The following is a 12,188-nucleotide window of genomic DNA, read 5'->3' on the forward strand; positions in this document are numbered from 1 at the left end:
ATATCGGAGATTAACAATGCCATTTTGCACTCCTTCTTCACATGTCTTTCTAAACCGGAGACAAATTTCCTCATCTTCGATCTCATATCTGGATCATTTCTGGAGCATATCTGGATAGTTGATGAATTTCAGACCGTACTTCTTAACTGTCATACCTTTTTATTTCAGATTCACAAACTCCTCCACTTTTGCTTCCTTCAATTCTCGGGGGAAAAAGTGGTCAAGAAAGGCTCCCTCAAATTCATCCCAGACAGCAGATTCAGCATCCTCACCTCTACCTTGTTCCCATTGGTTATACTAGATGTTTGCCACATCCTTGAACTGATATGACACCAACTCAATCCCCTTGATCTCAGTAGCATGCATAGCTTTCAGGATCATCCATATTTCATCAATAAAATTTTGGAGATCTTCATCAACCTTAGACCACGTGAATGCCAGCAGATTCATTCTTAGAAAGTCTCTAATTCTGGTGGCAGCAGACGGCTCTTAGGAACTAGAGCTAAGAGTTGACGAACTCTGGTTACCGTTCCGGGCAGCCACTAATTAAGTGAGCATTGCAATTGCCCCTTGAAATTCTGCCTCTGATGTAGGTGCAGGCGGAGTAGCAAACACTTAGGGTGCCTCCGCATATCTTGTGGGTCAGCGTCTAGCCCTCGATGGGCGTACCTCTGACTGGGGCATCTCTGCGCTATCAGTGTTCCTTTGATTGGCAGTACGTTTGGGAGGCATTGTCTGCAATGTATAAATGCACGAATTAGAAAGGGAGTTTTACAGAGTTTAACTCTATCGCACGAATTCAGAGTATGAAAGAAGTGAAACAATTCCTAATGTATTATAGCTTCCTAATTATAAGTGTGGTAAACAACACACCCATAAGCAAGACTCCACTAGACACGGCTTCATAGACTCCCTAGGACTCTTGAACTCTAGGCTCTGATACCATGTTTGTCACGCCCCGAGAGGGTACCCTAGATGCGACCAGCACTCGAAAGCCATTTATGGCCTTCAAGCAAACCACCTGGTCCAGTTACACTTTCATTCAATCATATTCACTCAGTGGAAGACTCAATCATAGGCATACTATTCATATTATAAGGACTGAAGGCCAACTATTATCAAATCAAAAACAATTATAAATAAAACTATTCAAAATAACAATCCAACATTCCCACACTCTGGTCTATGAAGCCTCTATAAACATCTAAGAGGTGCCAATGATAGGCCCATGGCTACCAACAAGTAAAAATAGAGTAAACAGACAAAACTGTAAGGAAAGTCTGGGCATCCTCCAAAAACTAGGAGGGCTCACCAAGTAGCTAGGAGTGCGTAGATCTTCAACGGTACGCCGGTTGATGATCTCTGGTACCTGTCTCTACATCATGAAATGATGCATGCCAAATGGCGTCAGTATGTGGAATGTACGAGTATGTAAAATGGCCGAATGAAACAACATCAGAAAAGGATCAACCAACTCGGAAATCTCAATTCAGAAATAAGTAACAATTCACTCAAGTGCCCTAAGTCTAACAAGAAATAGTTTAGATGGGACCAAATCACATGCCACTGAACTCAACTAACTCAGAGTACTATCAAGACCTAAATAGGAGTTTCTCTTATCCGACAACCATTACTTATGAGCTAGTGATAGTACAACAAGCTGACGTTGTTGCCATGTCCATCCATACCTTGCCAGGGCATGAACGCCTCCCTAATCATAGATTCCATCGATTAGTCAAGTCCTATCATTTCAAGACAATAAAATGGGAAACATCCGACTTTAACGGTTCGATCCCACAGAAAGCATCTAACTTTAATGGTTTTATCCCTACCTACATTAGCGGCATAGTTTTTAGGGTTCGAGTATGGACTATACTCTTCCCGCTTCGGTGCTCGATACTCCTCCCATGACTCCATGCTCATAAGGCTCCATCCAATCATCTCAAACAAGTCCTCATGGCTAGTTTCATTTAGAACCTTGCCAACATCTCAACTCTATCCTCAATTCAACTCAATCGAGTCATAATGGCAAGTCTCATTTAGGACCTTGTCCACTCGTCAATTCCATCCTCCAATCAACTCATTCAAGCCTAAATTAGATATGCATTTATAACATCCCACAAACACAACAAACCATTCCTCTCCTCATTTATCATGTCCTTAGGACTCATCACAACTCTAAGGGTTTCAACCAACAATTCAAGAGGAATAACACATTTAAGGAAATTGACCTATGCAATATAATCACATGGTTAAGAAAATCAACAAAAAGCATATTAACAACCCATCTCCATTAACTCATACTAGCATGAAGGTTTTTTAGGAATTTCTTAGCTCAACAACATCAACACAATAAGAATCAAATTAATAGGAGACAAGACTCATTCAAACATAAACCTATCAAGAAACTCCATTTAACCTCAAGGAAAGTATAGGGCACATGGGTCAACTCAACCCATGCTTTGAGTAGCCTTACATACCTTAGAATAGATTCTTGAAGAAACTTTGTTGGTGGGTCTTCAATGGCAACTTGAAGTCTTGAAGCTCTTGGAGGCAAATCTTGTTGAAGAAGGATTTGGAGAAGAAGAAGAAGAAGAGAGAAATTTTCTAGGGATTTTTAGAGAGAGAGAGGGGGGCTGAAAAATGGTCCAAAACATTCAAGGCTGATACATATATAATTTGGGACAATTCCCAAATTGCCCTTTCTCCAAAATTCTGAAAAATAGGCTAAAAATGCTCTTGACGCGATAGTGGTGCGTCGTGCCATTGTAGCGTTAGGTCGATTAGGCCTAAAACTTGCACATCTGTTAGTGGTGCGCCGTGCCAAGGACCAAACTATTGAGGCGTGTTCCTAGCGCGATAGTGGTGCGTCTCGTCCTTACAGCGCCAAGCCCATATTTTCTAGGTTTTGGAAAATAAACTTGAAAACCCTGAACATCTCGTAGTGGCGCGCCGCTCTAGGGACCAAACTACTGAGGCGTGTTCCTGGCGCGATAGTGGCGCGTCTCGCCACTGTGCCGCCAAGCCTAGTTTCCCAGCAGTTGCAACCCAGGCCTGAAATTCTTGTCGTGCTAGTTCGTCTTAGGATTGTCATATCTTTTGACTCCGAACTCCAAAAATTACATTCTTGGAGGCGTTGGAAAGAAGACTCGACGACCTTTAATTTAATAGGTCGTGGGCCACCCAGATTGTCGACTTTCAAAAGATTGGGTCGTTAGAAGTCGACCCCTTATACGAACTCATTCTAAAACTTAGCCACGACGAATCCTTTGGACTTAGTTTGGTCCTAGGGGTCCTTTGTGACTCCACATCACCTCTAACACTTTTCAATTTCTTAGGGACTCATCTTAACTCATGCATATACTTCACAATACTCGAGTTCGATCCTACACGTACACAAGAAAGGTCTGAATCTTAGCAAAAATTTTTTAGGGGTGTTACAGGAAAACTATAAGAGTGAAAGGAAGAAGTTTACTTATTTGGTTGGGTGGACAGGTTTATAAGATTTAATAATGATGATCTCTTTTATTTTCTGGTCATATACTATGCGGTGGGTATTAGATTGATCGACGATACCTACCAATACGTCTTGTTTGTAATGATACTACTATTGTTATGCCACTTGGCATAGTCTGGTTGCAGGATCAGTTATGTCTCTTAAATGAAGACGAATGCGATCCTCCAACAGCTTCTTTTTTCTTTCTTATGGTGGAAACTGTGTCATTCTTCATTTTCTTGATTACTACTCTTAGAAGCTCTTGTACCTGTTTTAGACTAGTATCTGTGGGAGGTTTATGTGTTATTTTGTATAAACTGGATTATTGTATATTACTAGAAATTTCTGGCTTAAATACTCAAATTTGATATAAATTTTGCAATGCTTTTCATATAAGGGGTTAAGAATTCTTTTACTTAGATCATGGAATGGATACTCACATGATCTGATGGGTTGGATCGTGACACAGTGCTAAACACCAGCAAGCAGCAATCTCTGGTTCTCTTCATGCGTGTGAAGGCAACAAATGCACAAGCTAGAAACCAGGGAGGGACACGACCATCAGAAAGACTCAATCTAATGTACGATTTTTCCACAAGATTTTAGATTATCCAAGTCCACATAATTAATTAAAAATAAATAATTTAATGAAGCTCAAAGTTGTGCCCAAATAAGGGACCATTTATGCAATTTGACTTTATTAACAGTCACTTGATCCGGACATAACTATATCACAATTTCCTTGTGTTTCCTTAATTCCTATCCTTGAAGAAGTATGCAAAGTCCAATATACTCTTTCATTTCCATGCTCTTTTACTCTTGTCACGTTTCGTATCACTAAAGTTAAATTTAGAATTTTAGCCAATATTTTAACATATATTTCTTAAACCATATTAATGTGATAAAAATTATAACTTATAGTATTCTTCGTATAGTTTTCGAACATACATCTAAATTTAAAAAATTTAAATATTAAATTAATCTTTAACTTGACTTAAAAATTAGTTAAATTAACTCTTCGTAAAGAAAAATGTTACAAAAAAGTGAATGGAGAGAGTACTACAATTTTTTCCGCATAATTTTCATAAAAAGAAGCCAGCTCATGAATTGAAATTATAATAATGGTATAATGAATCCCACTATTCTGTAACAAGCGCATTTTGAAAAACCGAACTCGTTTAGAGACTATTCCGTTCTGTCCAGCATAACTTAACCCCCCCCCCCCCCCCATCTTTCCCTTTACTTCGTTGTCATTTCTAATCTCGTAGTCTTGGACAGAAGGGAGGGGATGGGAGGAAGTTTCCTTTTTGCCTTTCATCATTTCAGGAAAAGGGTACGAAGTTTAAGAAATAAAATACGTTTTTTAATTTTTTCATATTCGATTTACCAAAATTTTTGAAACACATTTTTTCTAAAAAAATAATTTTCTTGTAAATTATTTTATAATGGACGTAGGAAAAACAAGTTCAATGAGTGGTATTCCACATGGTCATACTGATGGTTCTTCCCACCCTCCAACATACTTTATCTTCACCACCACTCATGTAGCTTCCATCCGCCCCCAACCACCACCATCACCCCATACCCTGCGGCCATACCTGTCACAGTTACCTCCCATAATATTTGTCTAGATTATATACAAATATTTTTAGAATAATATATATATAACTAAACATCATTAGATATAGGAAAACTTACATAAATATACTATATTAAGAAAATATTTACCATTTATAACAATAATATTTTTTCGTTGGACACTTATAATACATATTACCGAAAATCATTTATAAAATACATATAATACAAGTTTTATTCATGGATAATACATTTATGACACACTTTAATACATTTATAATACATTGTGTTTATTTCTTACCAAACAAGTATAATATATTTTAAAACACGTATAATATATTTATATTGCATACATAACTCATTTTTAATACATGGCAGATTTATCATAATATTACTATGTATTGCTATAAATGATAATAAATAAAAAGTATCGCTAAAATTAATAATTATTTATTAAAAAGTGTTCATCTAAGTAATTTTTCCTTTGATAAATTGACGCAGTAACAAAGTACAAGATACATGACTACATAAGAAAAACAAATTACCAAATAAATATGTACTTATCAGTAAAATATTTGTTTCCGCTTACAATATTGTTTCGCATAGCTGGTCAACTATATAAGATTACAATTATATGTTGACTGTAAACTGAGAAAAGTTGACATATATCACACACGATATATTACTAATGAAACAATATAATGTCCTATATCTATATATATTTGTACACTAGCTAAAATCACAAAGTAGTCGTTGTTGGAACCTAGTAACAAATGAGTTTCTTGGTTCAACGATAGAAATAAAATTTGGTTAGTCTTTGCTATCTTCTTTGATGAAATTCAATTCAAATTCTGAATCCGCGTTTACATGATTGTAAATTAATGATAGAGGAGTTGACTTCATGATTGTGTTTGCCTTCATATGTAGTAATCAAATAGCTTGAATCATGTCCATCTCTTTCGACTTTCTTCTTTACCTCGCATCCTTGAATTGAACATTTGTAGTAATTCCTATTTGGTTACACAAAACACATGAATATATATATCATTAATTGGAGCTAGAGTATGTTATATGAATCCCCTATATATATATATATATGCAATCTAACGTTCGTTCAAACTCATTTCATTCAATACTAAATAATTTGTTTTTTTTCTCTAAATCTGATATTTGTCTCTATTATAATATTTGAGTTTCATTCAATACTAAATAATTTGTTTTTTTTTCTCTAAATCTGATATTTGTCTCTATTATAATATTTGAGTCTCTTAATTATATACTATTAGATTAAACATTGGGCCAAATTTAAGAGTTAAAAAGAAGTTAAGTCTTAAATTTAACTATTTGATATCACTAATAGATTCTCTACGTTCATTATGTTGTGGTTAATTTCTTGTAGCCCCTCATGTGATATAACACTATATATGGACCTTGCGCATAGCGGAAGCTTTAGTGCACCGGGCTGCTTTTTTATTGGTTAGCGCATCAATATATAGTTTGGTTGACAAGTTTGGGATAACTTATCCTACCATTTATACCATAGTAATGAATAAGTTATCCCATATACATGATGGGATAAGCTATCTCACCTTATTCTACGATAATTAATCCTAGAATAACTTGCTTCCAACCAAACGATAGTCTAGTAAAGTGGAAGCAAACAAATTAGGCTGAAAAAATGGCTTCTAAATTTGAAAATTGTAACAATTATTATGATACTCACCTAAGAACAATCCTAGCAGACATGCACAAGCTGTCTTGTCATTTATATGTAATGATGCATGTTAAGTTAAGTTAAGTTAATATATATATATATATTATCTTTGTTTACCCAAAAACAAATTTGCATATATATTCAAATGTTTCTACAAAAATAGACATGTAGTTCATTACTATTTCATTTAGGGGCGGCAAAATCAAACACAACCCGTCCAATTGACCGTTCATTCATTAGCTTAATTTATTTCAATTCATTAAAAATTGAGTTGATATGTAACCCAAATTATCTCATGAGAAATCTTGTTAAAATATTTTTAAAAAACTTTTTTTTTCAATTTGATATGTTATATATATCCATAATAAAGAAAATAATAATTTTATTGGGTACTAAAATAGTTTAAAAGAAAAAATAAAATAATTAAGCTTAGTAAAAATTAGGTTGGGTTGGGTCTTGACCCGTTATATAATCCATTACCTAATCCATTTTGACCAAACCCGTATCGATCCAAATAAATTTGGGTTGAGTTAGGTATTGACCCAATGATTGTCTTAACCCATTATAACTCGTCCAAACTTGACCCAACCCGCCCAATTGTCACCACTAATTTCATCTATTTTCATCACTAACTATCGTCGATGTCGCTGCATACCAGCATCAACTATCATCATGCATGCATCCATAACCTACAACCGCCATCATTACCCAGAACTACAATCATTATCACCACCATTTACAATTACCACTATATACCAACCACCAATCACTAACAACAATTATCACAATTATCCATCACTATATATCGCCAACCACCATCATCATTAACCGCCACCATTAGCTATTACTATTGTCCACCACAAATTTTAGTTGTCATGACAACTATTGTCAGTCATCAACACTACTAGCTACTATCTAGAACCACCATCATCACCCAACACAATTACCAACCGGCATCACAACCACCATTGCTAGCCACCATCACCTCCAGGTGCCATATAATTTTTTAAAAAAAATATTTTATTAATCTAGAATTTTATTTAAATTTTATATTTATTAATTTTTAAATGAAAACAAGTTTTATATATTCAGATGTAAAGAACACCACGATGGAGGGGAGTCTTGGAGTAACTGGTAAAATTGTTGTCATGTGACCAAGAGGTCACGGGTTCAAACCTTGGAAATAGCCTCTGGCAGAAATGCAAGGTAAGGTTGCGTACAATAGACCCTTGCGGTCAGGCCCTTCCCCAGACCCCGCGCATAGCGGGAGCTTTAGTGCACTAGACTGCCCTTAAAGAACACCACGATATTAAAACAACATCTGGCGTTATTGTTACTAGTTTTTTGCTTTTTGGAACATGTAATTGCTTATAAATCTTTAACTTGATCTCTCCAAGTTACCAACTCTAACAAGGCTAGGTCTAGCCCTTCTTCTTTAAATGTACTCTACTTTTAGTGACGATAAAATCATGATTCGAATTAACAAAAAGGAGTGGAATTTACACCCCCCAAAACAAATTGCATGAATAATATTGATGATCATATTGGTGAGGGGAATGCATATAAGCTCATAATATATATAATTTACCTCAAATAATTTTTGTTACTTTTCACCTTCTTCTTGCCATACTTTCTCCATTTATATCCATCAGCCAAGATCTCAAGTTGAGTCTTTGTTCTAAAAGCAATAACATGTTTTTCATTCTTCTGGATCTCTTTCTTTATGATCCCCACTTTGGATTTTCTGTAAAAACATCAAAAACTACATCAAGAAATATATGTATACCAACAATTATAAATTAAAAAAAAAAAGATTAACATCGGACAACATGAGTTTGTGGTATAGCTGTGTTGGTTTCTCATATGATCACTCAACTAATAGTTATTATCTCAAAAAGTCACATTTCTTCTTGATTTCAATTTTCTTAATTCAACAAAGTAGGTGACTTTCTGAATAATAACTATAAATTGAGTAATCATATGAGAAATCAAGTCTTATATAATAACATCTAATTCCAGACTGATTATTGCAAGAACTATAAATAAAGAACCAAGATCGGTTACTATGTAACACAAAAAGAATAGCATATTCCAAGCGATCTTTACTGAACTATGTTCATCCATCATATCAACAACGTGTTTCTGAACTTAATGCTCGAAAAATAAATATGACTACAAATTGTTTCCCAGCTCTTCTTAGACTTGATGACTTACTCTTTCAAGTGTTTAATGTTTGGTGGTGTGGCATAAAAGGAATTGGCAGAACTTCCATTATAACTATAATCTTGAGTCATCATATGTGAGTGATTTTCTAAAAGACAAGTATTGTTATTGGTTGGAGAATAATCAACAAGAAGTTGATCTAGAAATGAAGAAGATTCAAAATCTTGAAAATTATAACTATAATCTTGAGTCATCATATGTGAGTGGGAAAGGGGAAAAATAAAATTAGGGCTTCCTGTCTGAGGAAAAGTACTTGTTTCTATGAAAGTGGAGTTCATTGTGTTTGGAGAAAAAATAATTAGCCAATAAGACCTAAGAAAGACTTTTCAAGAAAAGGGTGACTTTCATAGAATGGTGGTGTGTTTTTATATATAGCATTATTGTATATATTTTTTTTTTGTTTTGATAGAGCTTCCTCACCACCTTCCTAGTAGGATCTATGGAATTTCCAATTTCTTTATTTATTTTTTCTCTAATTATAATTATCTGATATTCAAAATTCACTGACTTGATCGATTAATTTAAATTTTTATTGTGTAGGGCCATGTTTAATGGGGAAAGCATCTTTACACCAGGAATTTCACTTACTTGAAAACAAGGAATCACCTACAGATTAAATTTTGTAGCTAAAAATGAAAAACAATTATGATAATCTCATTTAGCTATGGACTAGTGACAAATTATTGAAAAATCAATTAGATAGGAGCTTTTTAGCAATGGATTATCTAGGATAAATTATCGATAAATTCCGCAGCTAATTCCACGTTTTCTATCAGAGAATTTCTCTATTCACAAAGCTCAAAATTGAGACATTTGGTTAAGGCTAGTTGGGGTAGCGGGATCCACATAAATTGAAACATAATCAATCAAACACTCTTCAACGAAAAATTATACTATTTATACATGGTAAAATATTTTTTTATGTATAAATAGTAGACGTCGAATCCCCTTCGGCTAGTTCGTATATCTACTTTTTCATATTTTAAACCTCATTATTGAAAATTCTGGCTCCGCCACGAATTATATATATATATACACACTAAATCTTGAAAATTGTTAATGAAAATTTTGACTTCACCAATAAAGTTTGATATAGATTGTAGAGATCTCATCCACTATACCATAGTCCACGCTCGGGTGCTAGTTTCTAATTATTTTCTAATGAGGTATCGTTCACGTAATGAGTGATGACAATTGAGAGATGCGGTAATTAAGAAAAGTCAGAAACAAAAGTGCAGTAGTGTGAAAAGGAGAATTTGCTGCCTTTCAGTGAAATAGTCCGGTGATGCAGATGTTTTTTTTTCACACCCCAAAGACTCAATCCCAACCTAAATTTGAAACTCACCCAACCTTGACCCCAAATCAGGACCAGAACCTAGACCCTGATCTGGGATTCAACCCCGGCCTCAACTCAGTACCTAACCCCGATCCAAGGTTGTCTCGATCATAAGGTCATTAAAGCAACTGCTTGCGGCCCCAAATTTTTTAGGGCCCCCAATATTTCCTAAAGAATAGAGAGAGAGAGTATTTGTTTACTTTATTTAATGTGGAGGTCATTGTAATAATTAAGAAATTAAATAGTATTTAATTAATTATAGTTTTTTTTTATGCGGCTACCTATTTTGTCAACTTATTTATATTTTGGTGTAACGCGCCGGGTCAGACCAGCCCACTAATATTTTGGCCCACCAGATACCGGGTAGGGCCCAACAATTAACAAAATCATAAACAGTCCGACCTATGACCCATTAAGGGTATAGTGTCCGGGCCTGCTGGGCTTGATTTTTTTTGCGGCGTTTATGTTTTTAAAAATTTGAGTCAATCATCAATATAGTGTATCGTTATTTATTTAATTTAGAAGTAATTAAAACAATTTATATACTCGCAATATACTATCTATTATAGTAATATACTTAATTATATATTATAAATATACTTACAATCTATATCTAATATACTCACAATATACTATCTATTATAATGATATATTTAATTATATATTATATATATACTTACAATCTATATTTAATATACTGGCAATGTACTATCTATTAGTATGTATATACTTATATAATAATATATATACTTACAATGTATATCTAATATACTCACAATATACTATCTATTATAATAATATACTCACAATCTACTATTATTATAATTATATACTTACATGATACTATATATATGTATTATGTATATCAAGTATACTAACATTATACTATATATTAGAGTGATATAATTAATATATATTATATATTTACTTACAAAGTAATATACTCACAATATATTATCTATTATAGTGATATACTTAATTATATTTTATATATATACTTACAAAGTATACCAAATATACTCACAATATACTATCTATTATAGTGATATACTTACATTATATATACTCACAATGCATATCTAATATACTCACAATATATTATCTATTACTTACATTATATATTATATATACCTACAATGTATATCTAGTATACTCACAATATACTATCAATTATAATAATATACTTACATTATATTATATATACTTACAATGTATATCTAATATACTCACAATATACTATCTATTACTTACATTATTTATTATATATACTTACAATGTATAACAAATATACTCATAATATACTATCTATTATAATAATATTTTTTCAAGTATTGAAATCTTATAATGACTACAAATTTAATTTTCCTTAGATGATTATGTAAAGTAAAAATAATTATTTAATTGAATCATACAAAATTTATAGGGAAAAGACTAAGATATGCAAAGACTCAATGAGTCATTGACTTTATTAATATATTGATAAAATTCAAAACATAAAAGTTACAAACTTACAATTAGTTGTATATAATAAATTATAACTTCTACATGTTTCAAATCATTTTCTCCAATTCATCTGTATTAATATTAACATGAATTGGCTTATAATTTTCAAAATCAACTAATCTATAATTTGAACTAGCATATGCCGAAGGATCTCCAATTGTCATTATTTCTTCAAGTTCCTCCTCTTCTTCCGTATATTCTGTTCTTCATTTATTTTTACTCTCTGAGCTAATCCAATCTCTAAGATAAACTAAAACATTTATGGCATTGCTCTCCAAAGAGTGTCGATTATCTCTGATCTACTGTCGTCCTTAGCTAAATGCGCTCTCCGATGCAAC

General features: G+C 33.3%; 1 protein-coding gene across 1 annotated transcript; it reads right to left on the reverse strand.

Moving 5' to 3' along the window:
- Positions 1 to 5,661: 5,661 nt before the first annotated feature.
- Positions 5,662 to 9,289, reverse strand: LOC129889488 (probable WRKY transcription factor 51). Its single transcript, XM_055964802.1, has 3 exons — positions 9,003 to 9,289; positions 8,377 to 8,532; positions 5,662 to 6,084 (listed from the first exon to the last, which is right to left on the reverse strand). The coding sequence occupies exons 1-3, from the start codon at positions 9,287 to 9,289 to the stop codon at positions 5,919 to 5,921; spliced, it is 609 nt and encodes a 202-aa protein (XP_055820777.1). The 3' UTR covers positions 5,662 to 5,918.
- Between the last annotated feature and the right edge of the window lie 2,899 nt (positions 9,290 to 12,188).

Source organism: Solanum dulcamara, chromosome 1 (genome assembly GCF_947179165.1).
Source record: "Solanum dulcamara chromosome 1, daSolDulc1.2, whole genome shotgun sequence".
In the NCBI taxonomy this organism is placed as follows: domain Eukaryota; kingdom Viridiplantae; phylum Streptophyta; class Magnoliopsida; order Solanales; family Solanaceae; genus Solanum; species Solanum dulcamara.